This window comes from Delphinapterus leucas, chromosome 21, assembly GCF_059928025.1.
Source record: "Delphinapterus leucas isolate spDelLeu-1000000601 "Yukka" chromosome 21, BTC_Dleu_Yukka2, whole genome shotgun sequence".
Lineage (NCBI taxonomy): Eukaryota > Metazoa > Chordata > Mammalia > Artiodactyla > Monodontidae > Delphinapterus > Delphinapterus leucas.
Genome location: NC_143149.1, coordinates 30,661,735 through 30,688,541, shown reverse-complemented (window position 1 = coordinate 30,688,541; position 26,807 = coordinate 30,661,735). Strand labels below are relative to the sequence as shown.

Genomic DNA, 26,807 nt, shown 5'->3' with positions numbered 1-26,807 from the left:
ACCTATAAAATAGTTTCTTAGTAATTTTTATTCATCATTCCCATACCCATAATGTCTAATAACCTTTGATCTTTTACTGTCTCCATAATTTTGCCTTTTTCAGATCATATAGTTGAAATGTACAGTATGTAGTTGTTACAGATTAGCTTCTTTACCTTGGTAACATGCATTTAACTTTACTACATGCCTTATCATGGCTTGCGAGCTAATTTCTTTTAGTACTGAGTAATATTGCGTTGTCTGTATGTACCACAGTTTATTTATCCATTCATCTACTAAAGGACATCTTGGTTGCTTCCAATTTTGAGATGAATCAAGCTGCTATTAACATCCATTCACAGGTTTTTGTATTGACATATTTTAAATCCTTTGGGTAAATATCAAGCAGCATGATTGCTGCATCATATGGTAACAGTATGTTTTTTTGTTTGATTTTTTTGTGAGAAACTGCCAGACTGTCTTCCAAAGTGCCTGTTTCATCTTGCATTCAGCACTTTAAATATATTAATCCCCTTGTCTTCTGTCCTCTAAAGTGTTTGCTAGGAAATCGGCTAGTAATCTTATTATCACCCCTTTTATGTGGTTAGTTACTTTTCTCTTGCTGCCTTCAATATTAATATTCTCTTTAGGTTTTGACAGTTTGATTATAATTTGTCTTGGTGTGGGTCTCTTTGGCTTTATCCTTCTTAGAATTTAAGCTTAAGGATTTGTGTGTTCATGTGGTTCATCAGATTTGGCAAGCTTTTGGCCATTATATCTTTAAATAATCTCTCTTCTTCTTCTGGGATTCCCTTAAGTCATATATTGTTCTGCATAATGGCATCCCACAAGTCCCTCCTTCTTTTTCTTTCTGGTTCTCAGACTCAATAATTTCAGTTATCCTATTCTCAAATTTACTGCTTCTTTCTTCTGCCCCTTTAAATCTACTGTTGAATACTTCTACTCAATTTTCAGCTCAGTTATCACATTTTTCAATGCCAGAATTTGTTTGGTTTCTTTTTATAATTTCTATATCTGTGTTGATATTTTCATTTTATTCATATATCATTTTCCTGACTTCCCTTCATTCTTTTTGTTTTCCTTTAGCTCTTTGAGCATATTTTAGACAGTTGTTTTAAAGACTTTGTCTAGTATGTCTCTATGTCCTCAGGAAGGGTTTCTGCCAATTTATTTCCTTCGTTTGGGCCATGCTTTTTTTCTTTGTTTGCCTTGTAACATAGACTGAATGTTTCTGTTCCTCTAAAATTTATACTAATGCATAGTAATGGTACTGGGAAGTGGAGCCTTTGGGAGTGGCTTAGGTCATGAAGGTGGAGCCCTCATGAATGGGATTAGTGCCCTTATAAAAGAGAGGCCAGAGAGCTCCCTCACCTCTTCTACCATGTGAGGACAGAGCAGGAAGATGGCAAGATGGCCATCTCTGAACCAGGCAGCATGTTCTCATCAGACACAGGGTATGCTGGAAACCTAATCTTTAAACTTCCTGGCCTCCAGAACTGTAAGAAATAAATGTTTGTTGTTTGAGCACCCAGTCTATGGTGTTTTTGTTAGGGCAGCCCAAACTGACTAAGACACATTGTGATTTTTGTTGAAAATTCAGCATTTGATAAAATAACCAGGTGACACAGAAAACAGCCATTTGGGCACCTTCCAGACCGGTTAGAACATTGCAGATAAGGTCTTCTCTGCTCCACCTGGTATAAGGGAGGGAATTGGGAAATGGACTACCATTTCCTCCAGATTAAACCATGCCACACTGGGGAAGGGAATAGGGCATAGGGGAGTAAAAACACCACAAAATTTCCTGTCATTTTCAAGATGTTTTTTTCTTGATTGGACATTTGTAGACCTTTGAATGTTTTCCTGAGGTTTTCTGGAGGCTCCAATGAGGTTATTTCAGCCAGTTTCTGGTTGTCTTTTGATGTTCCCAGAGAAAAACGAAGGCTTGGTGTTTTCTAGTTCTCCATTTTGCTGACTTCACTCCCCATGAAGGATATTTTTAATTATTTGTTGTCATCATTTTACAAAGGCTACTTTAAATCTTTGTCAGATAATTCTACCAAGTGATATACTTTGGTGTTGACATGTATTGACTGACTTTTCTCCCTCAAGTTGTGATTTTCCTGGTTCTTGGTATGGCAAATGGTTTTCAGTTGCTTTCTGGAAATTTTTACTGTTACGTTACACAACTCTTCATTCTACTTAAATCTTTTATTTTGTTCATTCAGACTCCTTAGTTGTAGCACATAAGTCCTGACCAAGTTATCTGGGATGAATTCAATGACAAAAGTTCTCAGAGCCTTCATAATGCTATTTTGGTCTTCTTGGTTCAGTCGCTGTTTCTGCGGGTCCCGGTGATACTTGCCTGTCCTGCCTGCAGGAGTGGAAAGGCCTTCCCCTGTCTCCTTCTATTGCCTCTGAGTGAAATATTGTAGATGGTGGGCCTGTGCAGGTGGAAAGTGTCTCCCTGGTCCACCCAGTGCCAGTGGGACTCTAGTACTGTTTGTGCGGGTGGGAGTTACTTCCCAGGGTCATTCTGCCTAGTGTTTCTAGGTAGGTACAGGAGACATCAAGCCTGTAGGGGTGCAGATATTTTGTCAGAAGAGTTTCACTCTTCCCTGCTGAGACTGCCAATAGGACCAAATGGCTGTTTCCTGGTCCAGGCCACCTGTTGTCTCAAGCTCGTTAATGAGAAGCTCCATGCTCTGGTGCAGAGGTTACTATTCTAGGCATCACAGTGTTAATGGGTTTCTCATTCCATTTTTACCTGGACTACTTTTTTGCCACTGGATGGGGTGTTGGGAATTGCTGAGAAGCTATGTTGTTCTTCCATTCCTAGCATACCTGTACAGGTACATTCTTACTTCCACCTTTTAGAGACTTCCTATGATTTTTTTGTTATATTATTTCAGGGTTTATACTTTTTTATAATTTTGATCAGCTTGGAGGAACAGGGAGAGATGAGTTTATACCACTCTTTCTTGAAATTTAAATTATTGTCTTTTGTGGGAATTCCTTGACAGCCCAGTGGTTAGGATGCAGCCTTTTTCACTGCTCGGGGCCCAGGTTCGATCCCTGGTTGGTGAACTAAGATCCTGCAAGCCGCTTGGCCAAAAAAGAAAAAAAAAAGGGATAAATTACTGTCTTTTGCAAGTTTTTTAAAACTAATTTTAGAGAAGAAAAGACAAGATATTTATTGTTTTATACTTTGTTATTGCTAGTACCAATGTTCTTTATTATACTTATGTAGATATGAGTTACTGTTTTGTGTCATCTTTTCAACCTGAGAATTTCCTGATTATTATCATTTCTTGCCTTATTATTTCTGGCAGAGCAGCTCTGCTATCACTGATTTCTCTCTCTCTCTCTGTCTCTAAAATTTGAGAATGGCTTTCTGTTGCCTTTACTTAAGAAGAATAGTTTTGCTGAGTATAGAATTCTTGATTGAGAGTATTTTGTGGTAGCACTTTGAATTTGTAACCCCACCTGGTCTCCATTGATTCTAATGAGAAGTCAGCTCTGAACCTTGCTGTGCTTCTCCTATAGGTGATGTACCACTTTTTTCTTCTCAGTATAAAGATTTTCTCCTTGTGGCTGTTGTCCAGTAAGTACAACTATGATGTGTCTATGTGTGATTGTCTTTGATTTTATCTTACTTGAAGTTTGTTGAGCCTAAGTAATGCATAGATTAGTGATTTTCATTGTTTGGGAGTTTTTAGCTATTATTTACTCAAGTTTTGTATTTTTGTTTGTTTTGTTTTGTTTTTTGGTCATTTCTATCTCTCCTCTCCTTCTAAGATGCTCATTATGTAAATGTGTATTTGCTTCATGGTGTCAAACAGGTGTCTGAGATTCTGTTCACTTTTACTTCTTGTTTTTCCTTTCTGTTCTTTATGTTGAATAATTTCTATTGATACATTATTATTTTCATTTATTCTTTCTGCTAGTGAGCTTATATAATTTTAGTTATTATATTTTCAACTCAAGTATCTATTTAGTTCTTTTTTACAATTTTATAATTATTATTTGTTTTTTCTATTTCACTCAGGTTTATTGAGATATAATTGACACATAACTGTGTAAGTTTAATGTGTATGTGTTGACTTGATACATTTATAAATTACAAAATGATTACCACTGTAATATTGGCTACCACGTCCATCCCATCACATAATTAATTTTCATTTCTCTTTTGTGGTGAGAACATTTAAATTCTACTCTCTTAGCAACATTCAAGTATATGATGCAGTGTTATTAGCCATCATCACCAAGCTGTACATTATAATGTATAATTTATATTCTTTACTGATACTCTCTTTTTTATGAGTCAATGTCATCATTCCTTTACTTCTTTAAACATGGTTCCTTTCAGTTCCATGTTTACCGTAGTTCCTTTATAGTTTCGTGTGCTAAATCCAATAACGTCTACCTCATAGTTTCTAATGACTGCATTTTCAACTATGTGGGTAACATTGTTTTATTGTGCTTACTATTTTTTAAATTCTTGTTTCTACTTTTAAGCCAGGATTTTTGTGGTTGACCTTGGGTGAACATATCTTAGTGGTCAGCCAATGACTGGTCAGAGGCTATGCTCCAACATTTGAGCTAGTAGGCTTCTAACCTTTGCAAATGGATTTGTCTATTAGGGAAAGTATTCAATTTTCAAGTCAGGTAGGTTTTGATTTTTATAGGACTTTCTCACATCTCCTCAGGTAGTGAGTAATGTTTCAAGTTCAGCCATGAACTTGTCGATATCTTACACCCCTTTCAGTCTCTCCTGAGCATGAGGGTTAACTGGTGCATGAATGGAATATTCCAGACTATAAAGGATATATGGAAGGTTGTCAAGACCCGTTATGGCTATTATATCCCCCCCCCAATTCCATGTTAGATTTCTGGCTCATCTTCTGGTCTGTTGCTTGAAATAGCCAGTATCACAGCCTAAGTTTATCTGTGATGATGCCCTTCAATATTCATTTGCCACAGAGATCACTATTGTTTTTGACAGTATATCTGGGCACGTAGTTTTGCCCTGCTCTGCACCAAATCAACTTATCCTCCTCTGATAGGGAAGTGTCTGGATTTTATGGCTTGACCTACCATGGTAGAATTACCACACAATACAATTTGAGATGTGGTTGGGGACAACCTCAGGTGAAATGTCACAGATTCCCACTGCTCTTACCATAGGATTAAGAGTTCTTCTTTAATTAATATTTCTCATTTTAATGCCCTTGGTCAATTGCCAGAATCTTGAAATGTTTTTGAGATTTTTGTCTTTTATCATTGCTTATTGTGGAAAGGATTTGCAGACCTCATTATTTCACCATCTCAGGAGTCCCACTCTCTGTAATTAACTTTTTAATCCCCCTTAGTTTGTGAACTTTTCTTCTTATAAGTTTCACATATTTGCTAGGTATTTTATTTTACTGTGCTTAAAAATTAGATATTTTCATACATTCTTACTTCTATTCCTTGTTTTAGTCATTTATAGATTCCTGAGACACTTTTTGTTGCTCCATAACAAACTACTCCAAAATTTAGTGGCTTAAAAGGACAACTATTTATTTAGCTCACAATTCTTAAATATCCTCTGATCTCATTAAGATCTCCTTGTGCTGGACTGGCCTCACTTGTGCACTGTTAGTAAACTACTGATTTTGCTTGGAGTTGGGTGGTCCACTGGGTGTCTCAGCTGGCATGTCTTATCTCTGCTTTCCAATGATATTTGTATCATAATAATGTTATTTTTGTACAAGTTTTTGTGTGGACATAAGCTTTTGTTTCTATTAGGTAGATGCAAAAGGTGAGAGTTGCTGGGTTGTGTGGTAACTCAAAATGTTTCACATTTTGAGACCCTAAAAAACAATTTTCACCATTATGTATTGCACCAGCAATGAACAAATGTATGAGTTCCAATTCCTCTAAATTCTCAACTCTTGTTATTGTCTGTCTTTTGGACTTTAGCCATCCTGGTGGGTGTGAATTAGTTTCTCACTGTGCTTTTGATTTGCATTCCCTATTGTGTAATGATGTTGAGAATATTTGCACTTTCTTATTAGCTATTAGAATATTTTATTTGAGAAATTATTTAAATTCTTTACACATATTTCATTGGGTTGTCTTTTTATTGTTGTAGTTAAGTATTCATTATATATTGTGGATGCTAGACGCTTATCCAATATATGATTTGCAAATATTTTTATCCATTCTGTGGGTTATCTTTTAATTTTTTGATTGTGTCATTTGAAGCATAACATTTTAAAATTTTGAAAACATCAGTCTTTCTCCATTTAATGTTCTTGCTCTCTCCAAATATCAATTGACCATAAGTGTTAGAATTTATTTCTAGAAATTGTTATTTTATTGATCTATAACTCTAATCGAAAGCCAAAAGCACACTGCCTTGATCATTACAGCTTTGTAGTTAGTTTTCAGATTTGGGTGTATGAGTCTTCCAACTTTGTTCTTCTTATTTAAAATTTTTGCAGACATTCTGGATCCCTTTCACTTTCATATACATAATAAGGTAAACTTGCCAATTCCTGCAAAACAATGCTGGAATTTTAATAGGGATTATATTATTTCTGTAGATCAATTTGGAGATTATTGCCATCTTAACAATAATAGGTCTTCCAATCCATGAACACAGGTTCACTTTCCATTTATTTGTATCTTCTTTACTTTCTTTCAATGGTGTGGTGTTTTGTAGTTTTCAGTGTGTGTTTTGTACTTCTTTTGTTAAATTTATTTTTTGGCATATTATCATTGTTTGATACCATCATAAATGGATTTATTTTCTTAATTTAATTTTAGATTGTTTATTGCTGGAGTATGGAAATGCAATTGATTTATATATTGATCTTGTATTCTCCAATTCTGCTGAAATCATTTATTAGTGCTAATGTTTTTTAGTGGTTGTCTTAGGATTTTTATATATACACATCTTTTTGTCTGTTAATAGAGTGTTTAACTTCTTTTTTTTCTACGTAGATGCCTCTTGTTTCTTTTCCTTTACTAAATGCTTAGGCTAGAGCCTCCAGTGAAAGCTGAGATAGTAGCAATGAGAACAGATATACTTACCTTTTCCTGATCTAAGAGAAATAACACTTATTCTTTCGCCATTAAGTGTGATGCTATCTGTGGTTTTTTAATAGATGTCTTTTATCAGGTTGAGGGAGTTCTCGTCTATCCCTAGTTTATTGAGCTTTTTTTTTTTCTTTAGTCAAATGCTTCTTCTGTGTCTTTTGAAAGAATGTCCAGTTTCCACAAAATCTACAAACAATAAGTGCTAGAGAGGGTGTGGAGAAAAGAGAACCCTTTTGCACTGTTGGTGGGAATGTAAATTGATATAGCCACTATGGAAAAAAAAAAAAAATAGAACTACCATATGACCCAGCAATCCCACTACTGGGCATATACCCTGAGAAAACCATAATTCAAAAAGAGACATGTACCACAATGTTCACTGCAGCACTATTTACGATAGCCAGGACATGGAAGCAACCTAAATGTCCATCGACAGATGAATGGATAAAGATGTGGCACATGTATATAATGGAATATTACTCAGCCATAAAAAGAAATGAAATTGAGTTATTTGTAGTGAGGTGGATGGACCTAGAGTCTGTCATACAGAGTGAAGAGGAAAACAAATATCGTATGCTAACACGTATATATGGAATCTAAAAAAAAAAGGTTCTGATGAACATAGGGACAGGACAGGAATAAAGACGCAGATGTAAAGAGTGAAACTGAGGACACAGGGGGTGGGGAGGGGAAGCTGGGACAAAGTGAAAGAGTAGTATTGACATAAATACACTACCAAATGTAAAATAAGTAGCTAGTGGGAAGCAGCTGCATTGCACAGGGAGATCAGCTCAGTACTTTGTGACCACCTAGAGGGATGGGACAGGGAGGGTGGGAGGGAGATGCAACAGGGAGAGGATATGGGGATATATGTATACGTATAGTTGATTCACTTTGTTATACAGCAGAAACTAACGCAGCATTGTAAAACAATTATACTCCAATAAAGATGTAAAAAGGAAAAAAAGAATCATGTGGGTTTTGGTCATTATGTTCCTTGTTCTATAATGCTTTGAAATACATCTATTGGTTTTTAGACATTAAGCCAAGCTTGTATTTCTGAGATAAATCCCACTTGGTCGTGGTGTCTAATTCTTTTTATGTGTTGCCTAAATTGGTTAGTTTTCTGATTAGGATTTTTACAATAATATTCATGAGGAATGTAGTTTGTTTTGGACTTTTATTTTCTTGTTATGTCTTTTCTGGTTTTCGTATCAGGGTAATACTGACCTTATTGAATGAATAGAAATGGGTTCCCTCCGATTTTATAGGAGAATTTGTAACGAATTGGTGTTAATTCTTCTCTAAATGTTTGATTGGATTCACCAATAAAGCCTTCTAGAACTAGGTTTTTCTTTGTGGGAATTTTTTAAATGAATATTTAATCTTTTTGCTTGTTACATATTCTGTTTCTTCTTGAGTCAGTTTCAATATCTGTTTATTATAAGAAATTATTCATTTCATCTAAGTTATCTAAATTGTTGCCACATTATTTTTCACAGTGTTCATTTACAAAGCTAGTTATTTCTCTGTGGTTAGTGACTGTAACCTTTCTTTTATCCTGAATTAATAATTTTTGTTTTGTTAATATATGTTGTTTTTTATATTCATATTTCAATCATTTTGCTCTGATTTTTATTAATTTCTTCCATTTCCTTCCTTTGAGTTCTTTGCTTTTCTTTCACTAATTTCCTAAGTGGAAATTAGTTATTTGAGATGGTGCTTCTTTTTTTTAATATAGCTATTTCCTATAAGTTGCCTTCTGAGCACTGCTTTAGCTGAATACCATAAATTTTACTATGTTGTATTAGTATTTTCTAATTTCCCTGTGATTTCTTCTTTGATTATTGGTTATTTATAATCTATTGTTTAATTTCCACATACTTTGAATTTCTCAATTTTCTTTCTGTTGTTGATTTTTTATTTATTTTTTGTGGTCAGAGAGCAATTTTGTATTTTTTAATTGTATGAACTCAGTTGAAGCTTATCCTATAACCTAGTATATAGTCTATTCCTAGATCATGTTCCATGAGCACTTGAGAAGCACATGTTGTGACATTTTGGGGTGGAATATTCTATAAATATCTGTTGGTTTAGGGTTTAGTTTTAGTCTCCTATATCTGTGTTGAGTTTTTGACCAGTTATTCTACTACTGAAATTGTGTACTTAAATCTCCAAACATTATTGTTGAATTTTCTATTTCTCCCTTCACTTGTGCATTTTGTATTTTGTGTAATTTTTAGGCTCAGTTCTTAGATGCATATAATGTTTATAGTTTTATGTCTTCCTGATAGACATCCCAGTCCTTGAAAATGTACTATGTCTTCTGTAACAATTTTTTTTCTTTTGGCCATGCCGCACGGCATGCGGGATCTTAGTTCCCCGACCAGGGATCAAACTGTGCTCCCTGCAGTGGAAGTATGGAGTTTTAACCACTGGACCACCAGGGACATCCCTTCTGTAATAATTTATATTTAATTGTTTTTTTTCCTTAATCAAGTCTGTCAGTCTCTGATGTTTGCTTGGATTATTTAATATACTCATTATTTTTTTTGGTGGGCGCTTTCAAATCAACTGAATAGCTAATTCATTTTTAAGGGCAGCACAGCATACCATTGTATTTATATACCATCATTTATTCATTTATTCTATTATTGTTGAGTATTCACTTAGTTTCCAGTTTTTTAAATGTTGCTTTGTCACTATAAATAATGCTACATGAAGTATCCTTAGTCATGAGTTCTTACATCTTGGGAACGTAATCTCTGTGAAAGTAGGTAACCAGAAGTATGGATGATGGGTCAAAGGATATGTATGTAGTTTAATTTTAATAGATATTGTTCATTGCTTTATAAAAACGCTGTAACTTTTCGCATCTCCAAGGTAAAACTGAAAGTAGTATTTTCCTCTCATACCTGCCAATGATTAGTTTTATATTTCTCTTTAATTTTTGTCAGCCAATGGGTATAAAATTATATCTCATTGTAATTTTAACTTCCATTCCTTAACTGAGAATTAATTTGAACATCATTTAATGTTTACTGGCCACTAGTATTTTCTTTTCACTGAACTGACAACTTAATCCTTTTGCTCATTTTATTAATCGTTGTTTGCCTTCTTCTCAACTTGTAAGAAAACTTTGAATATTAAAAATATTCATGCTTTGTTCATTATCTACCCAATGTGAAGGAGCATATCACCTGTTTTCTTCTAGGTGTTTTATGGTTTCAGGTCTTGCATTCAAGTCTTTAATACATTTTGAATTACTTTTTTGTGTATGGTGTAAAATAGTAGTCCAGTTTCATTCTTTTGCATGTGTTGTACAGTTTTCCCTACATTATTTATTAAAGAGACTGTCCTTTCCCCATTTGTTGTAAACTAATTAACCCACGATAATATGTTGGGTTTTTTCCTGAACTCTCTATCCTGTTCCATTGATTTATGTGTCTGTTTTAATGACAATACCACCCACAGTGCTTTGTATCAGTAATATAGTTTGAAATCAGGGAACATGATGTCTCCAGCTTTGTTCTTTCTCACATTTGCTTTGGCTAGTCAGGGTCTTTGTCGTTCTATACAAATTTTAGGTCTGTTTGTTCTATTTCTGTGAAAAATGCCATTGACATTTTGATAAGGATTGCATTGAATCTGTATATTGCTTTGGGTAGTGTGAACATTTTAACAATATTAACTATTCTAATTTATGAGCTTGGAATAACTTTCCACTCATTTGTGCCTTCTTCAGCTGCTTTCATCAATGTCTTTTAGTTTTCAGTGTAAAGACCTTATCTCCTTGGTTAAATTTTTCCTAGGTATTTTATTCTTTTGATGCAATTGTAAGTGGGATTGTTTTCTTAATTTCTCTTTCTGATAGCCTGTTATTATTATAAAGAAATATAACAGATTTTTGCACATTGGTTTTTTATCCTGTAACTTTGGTGAATTTTTCTTAGTTCCAACAGTTTTTTGGTGGAGCCTTTCAGGTTTTCTATATATGTCAGCTGCAAATAGTGACAGTTTTACTTCTTTTTTCCCAATTTGAATACTTTTATTTCTTTTTCTTCCTTAATCTCTCTGGCCAGGACTTCCAATACTATGCTAGATAAGAGTGGCGATAGTAGGTATCCTTCCCTTGTTCTTGGTCTTAGAGGGAAAGTTTTTAGCTTTACACTGTTGAGCATGATGTTGGCCGTGGCCTTTATTATGCTGAGACACATTTCCTCTGTATTCACTTTGTTGAGAGTTTTTATCCTGAAAGGAAGTTGAATTTTGTCAAATGCTTTTTCTGTATCTATTGAGATGATCATATGATTTTTTTATTCTTTATTTTGTTAATGTGGTGTGCATCACATTGACGGATTCACAGAAATAGAACCATTCTTGCATCCCTGGAATAAATCCCACTTGATCATGATGTATGATCCTTTTAGTGTGCTGTTGAATTTGCATTGCCAATATTCTCTTGAGGATTTTTCCGCCTATATTCATCAGGAATATTGGCCTGTAATTTTCTTTTCTTGGGGTGTTTTTGTCTGGTTTCAATATTAGGATAATGCTGGCCTTGTAAAATGTGTTTGGAAGGCTTTCTTCTTCCCTTATTTTTGCAATAGTTTGTAGTGCCTTTTTGTATTTTTTTAATATTTTTAATTTTCCACACATTATGTCTATAATAATAAATAATATTTAAAAACTAATAAATTGGTAATTTAAATAATTTAACTCATACTTCTAAATTTTAAACATAATAACCATCATTAAATATTAAGCAATATATATTTAGATCTAAAAGACAATTATCTTTTTCAGTATAATCATATGGGTTCTGATACAACTGTTGTCACTCAAAAAATTTTCCAGTTGATTGGATTGACCAATGCTGTAAGTGTTTGCTTTTGCATTTGTTTGTGTTACTTAAACAATTCTCAGACTTTTTTTATGACCCTGCCTGAATACACATATTGTGTGAAAGAGGGCAAATATATAATCATCTTAAGTTTCAGTTTTCTAACTGTTTAATCGGAGTAATAATAATTGTAAATACCTCATTAGGGTTTTGTAAGGCTTAAATTAAACACTTGACATTGGGCTGGCTTAAGCACAAGCATATCAAAATGTTACTTATTACTTGTTTTATTAGTGATATTTATTACTTGCTAATAGAATTTATAAGATCCAATCCGGATTTACAGTTTAGGTTTTTAATATTTACATCGGTATAGTGTTTATTTTTGCAGATAAATTCCCAAATCTATTTAAACCATGTAGTTTGAACATATTTTCTTTATGTCTTCAATTTTAGATTTTTGATTCATTTAATATTACAATAATTCTATCTTCATTAGAGCTTTGGATAGATGAAAATAAAATTCAGGTAACTGGAGATGCCAATGAATTATTACGCAGATTTTTTAAATGGAAACGATCTTATCTTGTTTTGCGTCCACATGATGTGGCATTTTTACTTGTGTAAGTATATCTTGGCATTACTAAATCTTATACATTAGAAAGCGTATGTAATTTGACCTGATTTCTGACAGTTGACAGGCCCTTAGGGAAAAAAATCTTATGTCATTTTTTTATGTACAACATCCCGTGAATATTATTTTTCACAACACGGCTTTTATAGCAGAATTACTAATATAATTACTCTGTTTATTGACTTATAGCTAAAACTCACTTCAATCTTATTACCACGTTTTCTTACCTTGAGTATATATCATTAAATGTGCCTAACTATACATAAAATATTAACAATATCTGTCTGAAAAAATATACCTGAATTCTATGAATATAGTAATATGGCCTTCTTTTAATGTTTTATTTCCATAAAATCAAAACAAAATAGTGATGAAATGGAAACACTATTGTACATTTCAATAACTCTGACATACTATATTCACAGTGAGCTGCACTTTAAAAAATATAAGCCTCCCTTAATATTTAATAATCTCTTTGTTTTTCTCTTATCAATATTCAGAACCTATATGTATTATATATTATCATATTATGTAAAAATCATGTATATAATTATAAAATTATAATCTTTTAAGTTTTTTTTGTCCCACAAATATGCATGCCTTTGCTTCATTGGCTTAGCTTTCTACTTTTAAGAAATTTTATTTATTTTTATTATTTTTACGTTATAGGAATCAGTATAATTTTTTTAATTACATAAAAATATCTTCATTATTCTCTAAAAATCCGTATGATAATACACTTTTTATTATTTGTTTTTTAAATCTATTTGCAAAATAAGCAGACACGTTTAGTCCCTTTCTATGCTTTGTTATCCTAGTGTTAAAGTGGAAATATCTATGAATTTGTTATATAAGTATGCAAAACAAAAAGTATTAGGTAAATTTAATATTAATTGTTCTTAATTTTACAAAATTTTGTGATTTGCTTCTTTTTTAAACTTAAGTTACAGAGAAAAACCAAATTATGTTGGTGCAACCTTTCAAGGGAGGCTGTGTGATAAATACTATGGAGGAGGTGTTGCTCTGGTATGGTACGGTTTAAGTGACTTGGCTAAGATGTATAAGTACGATGCTATTTAGAGTAATATACAATTAACTATTTCTGTATTTTATTATGGCTAAGTATATTAAAATTTGCATAATGATTCTAGGGATCTTTGTTCCTGCTGCTGACAGAAATGTGTGAACTATAAGAAGTTTAACTTAACACATATAACACATATAACACATTTAACTTAATACATATAAAATTTTTACAATTTTCTTCTTGTGAGTTCAAATTATCCTCTTTTAGAAAGTTAAGGTAGTGATCTATTTTATAGTCTTATAAGATGCTCATAAATTTTTAATATACTCAATATTTAATAACTAATTTTAATTTCAAGCTTAGATTTTGAGCATTTTCTTCATTATGTAGCTGATTCAATTATGAAGCAAGTTAAAATAAAACTTTTGAAACTATTTATCAATTGCCGCAAAATGCTTCCTGGGACATAGGTGAAGAAAAACAGAATCAAATGCAATAATTGGCATTTCTATCTTAGTAGAAAATCTTGGTGTGCTTAAAATTGGTATGTTTTTGCTCCTATTTCACAACGCTTTGGTTATTCTGAAGTATAAAACTTGCCTTTTTAAATTTTTTGTGTGTTTGTACAAGATAATCTGGAGATTGAGGAAGGCTATGCATAATACTCTTGTTTAAGTGCACAAGCTAATTGAAGATATAAGAAGATGAGTCAATTAAATGGCGACAAATTTCATCTTTAAAACTCATAATTCATGAAAATATGGCTTATCTTTTATGGGAAAATCATTACCTAGTCTCAAAAGCTAGAATTTGGCTGATTTACCTAGTCATATGCAGCACTGAGAAATCTTAAGACATTCACATGGAGCAGGCTTAGCTACCAAGTGGAAGGAAATCTCCTTGTTTACTGAAAAAGAGGGCAGTGGTCTCTGTACTGAAAGGAGCAATCAGAGAAGAACTCTTCCCGTAGTCTTCTTTCTTATTCTCCACACTTCACTGGGGTAATCATTGCCGAACCTTTCGCTGGAAAAATGAGCAGTAGCTGATGTTCACAGGAATGTGATGTTGAAAACAACAGGTGAAGCTCTGTCCTCTGATATTTAAACATCCACCACCCTCCCTACCTAGTCACCCAGAGCTGTGGAATAAAATCTAGGAAACACATTCCTCTGAAGCTGCTGCTTCCTAAAACTTATGGGTGAAACCACAACCCAAGTAGTTTTGGGGTGAGTAGAAGCAAGTAAATATAATCAGCAGGAGACTTTTGATGTCTGCAGCTGTTTGCCCTTGGGTCATCCACTTATCTGTCCTGACGCAAGTTCACTCACAAGGACAGACACAAATTAGTTCTTGGCATCACGAATTTTATACATTACATACTACCAGACACATGATCTGTTGACCTCAGTTCATGGACTGTACAGATCATGGGTATTAAACTTCCTCAGAAAAAAGCACACTACACAACATTGACCACTTGAAGCAGAACTATGAGTAGTTGTAGGCCAGGAATGTCAAACAAAACAAAGTGTACAATATCATAGAAAAGGACTAGTTAGAAACGTTAGAGATGAACAATATAAAAATTATAATAAATTGCATGAGAGATACAATTGATACATATGGAGATAAATTATCGAATTAGGACCTCTCTCAGAAGACATCAGAAAAGTTAAAGGAAAGATAAAATTAAGAGACATGGAAGATTAAAGTCAAAAGAACAGTTCTAAAGAAAAAATGGAGATAATTTCACAGAATGACAGTCACAGAACACTGTCTCCAGCCACTACCAGATCAACAAGGTGCCTACACCAGGAAATCCCTCCTGGAGTCGCCCCATGATCCCTGGCAGGAGGGGAGGAAAGTGGGTTGTCTGGTGAAAAGGACACATGGAAAGCCAAAAAAGAAGAGAGAAAAATGCATACCAACAATAAAATGAAAATATCAAAGGAAAATTGTTATGTTTCTAAAAAGAAATAAATCATATAACAATGAAGACGTTCAACAGTCAGAAAAGCCACACTGGATGCAAAAAGACTTTATGCTTAAAATATTGAGCTAAAAGTACTTTGAAGGCATGATTCATATCTTAAAAAAATTCATTCAAACAGAAGGGACAAGAAAAATACTCTCAGGCACATAAGTCCTCAAAAGATTTGCCAAACAAAAGACTAACATTCAGAACATATTTGTAGAAATTACTTATATTTATGAAAAGACACAAGGATTATGAAAACTAAAGAGAATAAATGTTGCTGAATTTTATCGTTACCTTAAAATGAAAATACCTGGGTTGGGGTGCGTGGCAAAGAAAGGTATGTCAATACTAAACCAGAACTCCTATTCTATAATAGTGTAGAGATGGTTAAGGGAGAGATAAAAATGACATGAAAACATATTATAGAACTTGTCTTCTTAAGAAAACAGTAAAGATATTGGTATGTTTTAGAAAGAAGTAAGGGTATATGAAATGAATGTTGGTCTTAAGAACAAATAAGAAGAAAACTACACCATATAATAGTCTAATGGAAGAAATGTAAAGATGGCCAAGGAAGAAGAAACTTAAAAACAATAATGTAAAATAAAATGAATAGAAAATAATCAAAGGAAATGTTTTAAACATACCCTAATATAATGACAATCATGTGAATGTAAATGAATTAAACTCACCAAGTAAGAGATGGAGTCTCTGATGGATTTTTTTTAAAAAATTAAGTTCAAACATTAGTTCTTTACAAAAAATACATTAATAGGGTAAAGTGAAGGTGAATATAAAATAATAAAACATACTTTGGTTAAATAAGAAGCAAGTAAACATGAGAAAACGGAATTTAGAGTAAAATACACTATAGATAGCAAACAGGTGTAAACTGTAGCTTTTTTTTGTTTTGCGGTACGTGGGCCTCTCACTGTTGTGGCCTCTCCCGTTGCGGAGCACAGGCTCTGAACGCGCAGGCTCAGCGGCCATGGCTCATAGGCCTAGCCGTTCCACAGCATGTGGGATCTTCCCGGACCGGGGCACGAACCTGTGTCCCCTGCATCGGCAGGCGGACTCTCAGCCACTGCGCCACAAGGGAAGCCCCTGTTTGTAGCTTTATATGTAGAAGTTTTACAAATATTTTGTTTGATTTATTCCTAGTCATACCAGTAAATTCTATACTGTTTGATGATATTAGTAAATACTATATTTTAAGTATAATTTATGAGTTTCTGTTATGTTGAAAAACAATTGAATGTTGAATGTTATACACTGACTTGTATGCAATATTTCTATATTTATTTCTAGTAGTTTTAGATTTAAATTTTTCTGTGTCCAACTTTGTCATATGTAAATTAAAACAATTTTATTCTTTTTTTTCCAATATGTCTATCTTTTATTTTTTTTAATGTTTTTCTCCTATTGAATTGCCTAGGATCCCAAGAACAATTCAAGTTGAACAATGTTTAACTGAATTCATAGTAGACGTTTTTGTATCATTCCTGATCTCAAGGAAAAAACTCTCAATATTGTACTATTAGGTATTATGTTCATTCTGGTTTATGATAGACATTCTTTAACGTAATAAGAAAGCTCAATTCCATTTCTAATTCTCTAAACTTTAAAAAATGTATTTTATTTTTTTATCCTGTCATTATTTTTGACGGGGAATTAATTCCATTTAAAGTTATATGAATTTTTTTCTAAATGTCCCATTTTGGTAACAGAATTTTTTACTATAGCTATTGATATGTTCATATTGATTTTGTTCTTACTTTATTGAAATGTTTTCTCTTTCGTATAGAATTCAGTTTTCTTTTACGATATTGAAGAGATGTCAGTGCATTCCTAATCAAAATCTCAGCAGGCTTTTGGGGGTAAAATTGACAAACTTATACTAAAATCTTATAAATATAAAAAAGGAAAATAGATAAAGCAGTTTGGAAATTGAGTAAAAGTTGAAGATACAAACTTTTTATAAAAGTATGGTAGTTAACATGTTGCAGTGTAGATAAACTGATCAGGCAATATGTCAGGCAGAATATCAGGCAGAATCAGGCAGAATAGTTAAGGATATTAGTATCTAGTGAATTTTGCAGAAAATAAACCTTTACATCAGTGAGCCAATTATCCAACCTAAAATATGTGGAAAGATGGAAACAACATTGCCCTAAAACTTGTTGAACACAGGTAATAGTGAAGATAAAAGCAGAAATCAAAGAAAGACAGATGATCGGTAGGACGGAGATATTCAAAAAAGATATTAGGCCTTTAAAAAATTAAGAACAAAAATATTTCTGGCAAAACTATTTTTATAAGACAGAGTAGGAATATATTAATAAAATTACAAAAATAATGGAGAACTACAGATATAAATAACATTTAAGAGATAATAGAACAATTTATAACTTAAATAAATTTGAAAACTTAGACAAATAGTATATTGTTAATAGAAGCCCATAATTTACTAAAAAGTTACACAAGAAGAACTAGAAATTCAGAATAACACCAAGGTATTAAAAGAATTGATATATTGTTTTAAAATCTCACAAGGGGAAAAACAATGCTTTTAGGAACGCATTCTACACAATTTTGAGGGAACCAATTATTTCAATCTTATATTTGCATTTCCTAAAAGAAGATACATTAGGAGAATATGATAAAAATTGATGGGATGTGGGGTAGTCTATTTTAGCTGGGGTGATCAGAGAAAAACTTCGAGGAGAAGGTTTTTAAGAAGAGGAATGAATGATGAGACAAAGGCAGTCATTGCAAGACCTAGGAAATCAGAACCCATGAAAATGATCATTAAATTCAAGGCTTTCAGATGGAAATGAATATCAAGAACAAGATGGTTGTGAAAATATTGATTGTCGAAGTAAGCAACAGACTAATCATATACAGCCTTATGGATCTTGGTAAATCGTTTTGGATTTTATCCTCTTTGCAATGAAAAGGCACTGGAAGTTTTGAAGCCAGAGAGAAATATTTCTCTGGTTACCTTATACAAAAGTGATCGTAGAGGGGTGAGGATCCACAACAAGGAGACCATATAGGAGACAATTGCAGATGAATGGTATTAACTGGTGTTTTATTCTTGGATATGCGAGAAGTAGCTTTTATCTGGTATATATCATGAAAGCAGAACATATAGGGCTTGCTAACTTACTGGATACATGCCATGAATGGCATGGAAACAGTGATTATGCTCAAGATTATTCTTGAGAAGCTAGGTAGAGGAAGGCAGGGCAGCTGGCTTTGGAGGCAGAGGGGAATGTAAGGGTGGAAACAAGTTTCATTTTGAACCTGAACCTGTAAAGTTTGAGACATGCTTGTGGTGGTTAATTTTATATGTCAACTTGGAGGGGTTTGATGAGATTAATATTTAAATCAGTGAAATCTGAGTCAAGCACATTTCCCTCCATAATGTGGGTTGGCCTCATCTAATCAGTTGAAGGCTTGAACAGAACAAAAAGTCCATCCTCTTCAAGCAAGAAGAAATTCTTCAGCAGAATACCTTCAGGCTTCATCTGTGCCATCGGCTCTCCTGTGTGTCCAGGCTGCCGGCCCACTCTGCAGGTTTAGACTTGCCAGCCTTCAGAATTGTGTGAGCCAGTTCCTTATAATAAGCCTCTTCATGTATAATATTCCTTATCGTATGTGTGCTATTGATTCTATTTCTCTAGAGAAGCCTGATTAATACAATGGCTAATAATTAAACATAAATATATACTTAAATATTAAAAGGTAGGTACAGGATAGAGTTGTACCTCTTGATGTACCTCATCATCTTGATGATGAATAGATTACAGATACGTAGACAGACAGCTTTATGTCTCCTTTCTCCAGCACCACATTGTCTTAATAACTATAGTTTTATGGTAAATCATCGAAAATTATAGTGTAAACCCTACTACTTTTTCTTCAGACTGATTTAGCTTTTCTAGGTTTTCTGACTTTCTCTTTAAAAATCAGCTTGTCAATTTCAACAAAAACTACTGGGACTTTGGTTTTGAATTGAATCTTTAGGTCAATTTGACATCTTAACAATACTGATTATCCATGAAATTGACAAACATGTGCTTTTTATTGCTTCATATAATGTAAGCAATAAAAAGAAGTACTGTTATACTCACCATTGATCTCAAAAACTGTATATTGGGCAAAAGAAGCCACAAACAAAAGAATCTTTACTTCGTATGCCATTTTTCTGAAGATAAAGTGTAGGAAAGATAAACCATATTGTTAAACATCAGAATAGAAGTTACATTTTGTGGAGAGATAATTCCTGAAAACTTGCTGGAGAGAATTTCCTGAGTGATAAAAATATTTTGTATCTTATTCACTGTAGTGGCTGTGTAGGTATGTGTCACATGCACTTCACAAATATGTGTGTATATATGTATGCACAAATAATATGTATAAATAAATTACGAATGTGTATATAGATAATGTGTATATACATATATGTATGTGTATGTATATTTATATAAAACTGAATCAAGGCACTTAAGATTTGTACCCTTGACTTAAGATAAAATTATTTAAAAAGCATGAAGCCATCATACAGAATAAAATGCTATTAGTAATTTCAGAGGGACAGTAATCAAAAGAGATTTTTTAAAGTTTTAATTTCAGCTATTAAAAATTATTGTTTTCTCTTTATAAGTTTCAAACTCATGTATAATGCTACAGAAATTTTAACCCTAAGAATAAGAAAAAGAACAGACTATGTCATCAAAGGAAAATTAATGTATCAATATTAACATAAAACACCAAAATGTTTTTCAAGTAAAATAAATATGAATTTTAAGTGATTCATTTTTTAGGATGAAACATGCTTTGACTATCATTATATGAATAAACCTGAACTCATATGTACCTAGCTAAATAACTCTAAACTAAACAAAGCAATAATTAATCTCTCAGAACAAAATTTAGAAAATTTAAACACTATGGATAAGCTTTGTCTGAAAGGCCTATGTAGGATCTTGATTCCTAAATTAGAGACTACAAAACATACATGGCAGACACATTTATAGAAAATGACCAAATGGTACACAATAAAGGAAGTCTCAATACTTACTTGTCAGGAAATTTCTCAGCCTAGTGACTGGCACATAAGAAGCCATAACAAACACCAGGCGCTGCTCTTGTTATTTGACAACTCTTGTCCTAAGCAGGCATTATTCACCAAAAGAAACGAGTCTGCTTAGTGGTAAATTTTTTCTAAAAATATTTTCAAAAATCCAATGCTAAATATAATTTTACGTTTTCCCTTACGTTATTTTCATAACAGAAGTAGTCATAGCCATAACTTTTAGCAAATTCTCGTACTCCAGTCCATACATTTTTCAAGGTTTTCGTACTAGCCTGTTATGGACTAAGTTGTGTCCCCCTAAAATTCATATACTGAAGCCCTAACCCCCAGTGTGGCTGTATTTGGAGAAGGGGCCTTTAAGGGAGCCATTAAGGTTAAAGCAGGTCATAAGCCTGGGCCCCTAATCCAATAGGACTGGTGTCTTTGTGGGAAGAGGAGGAGCCAGCACACAAGGAGGGAGGGCCACTGAGGACGCAGGGCAAAGGCAGCCCTCCAGAAGCCTGGGAGACACACCTCACCAGAAACGGACCCTGCTGGCACCTTGAGCAACGTTCTCTGTGATATTGTTTGAGGGCAGCCCAAGCTAATAGAAGTAAGAGTGTCAGAAGGGGAATGTAAAGAAATTCCATCTCAAATACAAAACCATGTCTTTGATCCTTTGATACAAGGAAAGGAGAGACCAGAACATATGCACTAGTCAGAAGATAAAGAATAAAAGAGCAGCTGCATATTGGGATTTTATACAAATAACATGAAATTATTTGGATGTTGTTATTTCCCTCTTACTGCGCTATGAGTGATAATAAGGAACATGAGAGATGGAGAAAAAGAAGCAATTGTAGGGCTTCCCTGCTGGCGCAGTGGTTGAGAGTCCGCCTGCCGATGCAGGGGACACGGGCTCGTGCCCCGGTCCGGGAGGATCCCACATGCCGCGGAGCGGCTGGGCCCGTGAGCCATGGCCGCTGAGCCTGCGCGGCCGGAGCCTGTGCTCTGCAACGGGAGAGGCCACAACAGTGAGAGGCCCGCGTACCGCAAAAAGAAAAAAAAGCAATTGTAAAGATATATTGATTGAATGATTGCCAGGCCTTTCCTACAATATCCTGAAGACAAGAAAAGCTGAATAACTACACTGATAATACTCTCTTATTTATTATATTATTATTTATAATATCCTATTATTTAAATGTTCGAAATTTATCAGAATCCGTCATTTTCTTCCCCATGAAATCAAGCATTCCTCCTCCTCTTCATCTACCTCCCCTTGCCCCCCTCCCCCTCCTCCTTCTCTTCTTTTTGTTCTTCTCCTTCCCTCTCTCCGCCTCTCTCCTCCACCCCTCTCTCTCTGAAAATGGATGGTACATTCACCTGTGTTATTTTGATAAAGGGACAATTTATCAATGTGTACGCAAGATGTAGGGACCTTGCATTACCTCAGGGCTAGTAATAAAGATATGTAATTGTCCCCTAGGCTTGAAGGAAAGGACAATGTCCGTTTATTAGGGTTATACATGGAAGGTAGAAACCTCTACTCAAGGGTTCAGACAGTCATAGGTACCCTGGAAGTGATGGTAATAAATACCCTGCTCTTTTCTCACCCTTTCCTCCCCATTAGACCAAATCAAGGTGAGAGCAGAGGGCAAAGGAACCCTTTGACATAATCCATTGGTATAGTCCTTCTGATCTGGAGAGGAGGGTGGAAAGTAATGGAAAGTTGATTGAGAGAGGCAAACAGAAGATACCAAAATATATCCCTAGGAACCTATCTTGAAGTATAGTCATCAATGTTATTAGATATATTTGAAGGGATATTGTGATTTGTGGATTTTTCTTAAAAATCGTTTGTTTAGTATGGTCTAAGTGTGCTATAATAAGCATCTTACATTTGTTAAAAAGTGATAAAAGCATTTAGTTTTGAAACTAAAGTTTAAGCAACTGTGGAGAGTTAGCATTCTTATAATCAGTCATTATTATCATAATATAAATTAATTCAGTGAGCTAATTTATGTTGTTTTAAATGCATGAAACAGCATATAAAATATTATCTCCTATAATTAAATTATAAATGAGCACAAACTGTTCATTTATAATTGATATTGTGTGTGTATACGTGTGTGTCTTTAAAGACTTCCTTTTATGAGTACAAACATGGTTATAGCTATTGTTATATACGATTAACAAGTTATTGGGACAAATATGTTCTTGGCCTGATGCCACCAAATGAACCATACATTTACATTTTTGTAAAATTTCACACTTCACTTTTCATATTTTCCTTATATTGATAATGGTACCTGTAACATATTAGGCCAACATGGATGGCACTTCTGTGATTAACATATCTGATGTCTCTATTCTATTTTATCATGTGACTATTTTTAATAATTACATTATACTCCAGGTAAATAAATTATCTCCTAAAATGTGAATGTATACATGTATGGTTTTTTTTCCCAGCACCCCAGAACCATAAGTCTGGAATCACTTGCAGTTATTATAGCTCAATTACTGAGCCTTAGTATGGGAATAACTTATGATGACATCAACAAATGCCATTGCCCAGGAGCTGTCTGCGTAATGAACCCAGAAGCAATGTAAGATGCTTTGCTTTTATATGCTTTACATATATAGTTTATATGAAAATAAGTTTGGTGTATTTTGTTTATGAAAGTCTATGCTATTAAAATAATTATTAATGGTCGAATGTAAACTGTGGCCAATGACCCCAGATCAAAATATGTATTCCAGTGCCCCTGCTGCATATCTCAATATTTCTTGTAATCTAATGTCACACTTGCTATCTCATGTGACCTGCCTCTACATTTATCACTGTTACTTGCATGATTTTATAATTTAATGCATGATTTGATAAGCCAAATATGGGCTTGTGTTCGTTATACAAGAATGATTTATTAGAGGAGGCGTTTTGCAGCAGTTATCATGCCTCAAAGGCCTACTGAAGTTTTTGCTATTATCCTCAGTATTTAGAATATGCTATGAGATTTTACGGAATTAGAACCAAATAGGAGATTTATGGAAACCATCATCCAGTCAGTGACTGGACCCAGTCTCTTATACTTTTTATTTATTTATTTATTTTTAAACTGTAACCCAACAGTACATTTTATTTAATTTTATTTAACAGTACATTTAATTTCTTTTATATTATCTCTAATATTTTGCCTTTTTTTCACTTTCCAATTTCTCCCCAAAGCACCTTAATCAACCAAAAAACTTGGCCTACAATCTTAATGAGTGTTGAAATTTTTTAACATAACTTTGATTCTTGTGTAGATATGAAAAAAATAGAAATTCCACTTAAAAATATATAATTATGGCCTGTATAAAATTGGTGGAATTATTAATACACATATAGAAACCATTCATCTGTGGAAATGCTTTTTTAAAAAGCTTAGTTTGACAAATTACAGTCTTGCAAAAAATGCTTATTAATCATATCTTTAAATGCTTTGCATCATTTGAATAGCATTGCATGATTCTAAAATTTTGGACAACACAGACATTTTATTCATCATTGAATGGCAAAAAAATGATGTGAAAATCTACTATTTAAAGGAAAATCTGAATAAAGAGGGCATATTTGAAAAGGATTCATTGCTGTCTTTAAACTGGTGGGAAACATCTTCTAGAATTATTCATCTTTAATGCCCTTTGACACTATCACATTCAGTGATTTTGCACAGGACAGAGTCCTAATAGGACATATGCCTTTCTGAGGCAGGTGTCCTCAATCTAACCTTAAAATTTGGCTTATTAAATAGAAGTACTTAAGGAGTTTAACATGTTATTTTGTTTCTGTAATCCGTAGAAAATACATGGCCCACACTGATTTTTTTTTACAAAAGACTGTCATTTTTCTGAGGGCTCACAATCAGTAGTCCATGTTTCATTCAGTCTATGTATCCAGCGAGTCAGACATGCTACCTAATATGTTTCCGAATTTCAACTTTCTTTGACATTTTAATATTTTAATTAGGAACTTTGTTTCTTTAGATAAAGAAGTTGTCGTTATGAAACTGTGCCTTTTTGGCTCATTCGAAGGTAGCAATATATCTGAGCTTTGGAAACAATGACTAAGGAAAAAAATGTTTAATAAAATACATTGAGATAGAACAGAGTATAGCTTTTTTTTTTTTAATTTTAAGTAAAATGAAAGTAAAAGAGAATGGTAGTTTTCAAATACATCCACAAATTGTTGCTACTTCTCCCTTCAAGAGGTAGAGTTTAATTTCCCTCCTATTGAGTATGGGTTGGATTTGGTGACTTGATTTCATCAAATAGACCATGGTAGAGTTGATGGTGTGTGACTTTCAAGATTAAATAATTAAAGAGTTTGCAAATTTCTCTGTACTCTCTCTTTGATCAGGTGCCCAGGTTGAAGCTAGGTGCCATATCGTGAGGACAGTTCAGTAACTTTATATAGAGGTCCATATGGCCAGAAATTGGGGCCTCTTGCCAACAGAATGAAAGGGCAGATAAAAGCACAGCTGTAAACATTACTTCATATAACTTAAATTTATGGTTTCACTTAAGGCCAATGGTCTGCTCCTAGCTTTACAAAAGCTAAATGTAAGTATTATACAAGGAAGTTATGTATCAGAGGCTCTATTATCAAGGAAAAATGGGAGAATAGAGAATGAGAACATCCAGCAAATATGTGCAAGGATTCAAGCTGCAAATAAATTATCCAATTGGATATAATTATGATTGATAATCTCTTCCTAATGACAACATTAATTTCATTATCAGAAAGTGTACCCCTCTATAAACAAGTTCACACAGAGTAAACATCTTGCATTGCCTAGTTCTCAATAATATTAAAGTTCTATCAATTTTTCTCCTTTTGTTTTCTGGTATTTAGATAGAAATCATCTGAGTTGTTGGCAATGTAATAATAAATCTATTATTTATGGTTAATATAATTAAAGAGTATATTCAAGCTGGATGCAACCACAAAAAAACACCAAAATTGGTAGTTTGTCCAAAAATCTCTAATGTTTTTCATGGTCCTCATGCGAAAAACATTTTCCTATAATAATCCACATGACTAGAATTTGAGTCTATTGCCTTAAAATTTAGTAATTTTATATTAGCTATATTTCTCATTAGATTATAGACTTTTCTTCTGAGGCTAGTCAATTTACGGAAGCGACAGTTACATAAAAGTCTGATGTTTGATGTATTTTTAGTCATTCCAGTGGTGTGAAGATCTTTAGTAACTGCAGTATGGAAGATTTTGCGCATTTTATTTCAAAGTCAAAGTCCCAGTGTCTTCAAAACCAGCCACGTTTAGGTTCAACATACAAAGTGGCAGTTTGCGGTAACGGAAAAGTCGAAGAAGGAGAACAATGTGACTGTGGGGATCAGGAGGTTGGTACTAATTTGGAAGATTACACACCAGAATTACATAAAAAATTATTAGTTAATTTTTATACTGTCACACTGCCATTTTACCTAATTTATCAAACTTCCTTTTCAACAAAGACCTTAAGGACGTATACTGGGATTATATTAATGAGTACACTTAAATATTGGTATATGAATTCAGCAGTTTGTAGATTATTCATACTGGTGATTTTCAAGGTCTTAACTCTATAGCTCAGCGGTCCTCAACATTTTTGGCACCAGGGATGGTTTCGTGGAAGACAGTTTTTCCACGGACGGGGGCGGGGGTTGGTTCAGGTGGTAATGCGAGTGATGGGGAGTGATGGGGAGCGGCAGATGAAGCTTTGCTCACTCACCCACCACTCACCTCTCGTTGTGTGGCCCGGTTCCTAACAGGCCATGGACCGGTACTGGTCCCCTGCTATAGGTGAGTTGACCTAGGTTTATACTTACCCGCTTAAGCATACACTTCCTTAGTATGTCTTTTTTTTTTTTTTTTTTTTTTTGCTGTACGCGGGCCTCTCACCACTGTGGCCTCTCCCGTTGCGGAGCACAGGCTCCGGACGTGCAGGCTCAGCGGCCATGGCTCACGGGCCCAGCCGCTCCGCGGCATGTGGGATCTTCCTGGACCAGGGCATGAACCCACGTCCCCTGCATCGGCAGGCGGACTCTCAACCACTGCGCCACCAGGGAAGCCCTATTTTTGCTTTTATTTCTATTACCTTCTATGAC

The 26,807-nt window shown here is 34.0% G+C and overlaps 1 protein-coding gene across 1 annotated transcript in view; it reads left to right on the top strand.

Moving 5' to 3' along the window:
- Positions 1-26,807, top strand: part of ADAM2 (ADAM metallopeptidase domain 2) — an 84,225-nt gene that overhangs the window by 29,444 nt on the left and 27,974 nt on the right. Inside the window, exons 8-12 of the mRNA XM_089903556.1 lie at positions 11,896-11,967; positions 12,389-12,555; positions 13,511-13,592; positions 23,127-23,263; positions 25,880-26,060. Of these exons, the coding sequence (XP_089759682.1) occupies positions 11,896-11,967; positions 12,389-12,555; positions 13,511-13,592; positions 23,127-23,263; positions 25,880-26,060 (639 nt within the window). The remainder of the gene's footprint in view (positions 1-11,895; positions 11,968-12,388; positions 12,556-13,510; positions 13,593-23,126; positions 23,264-25,879; positions 26,061-26,807) is intronic.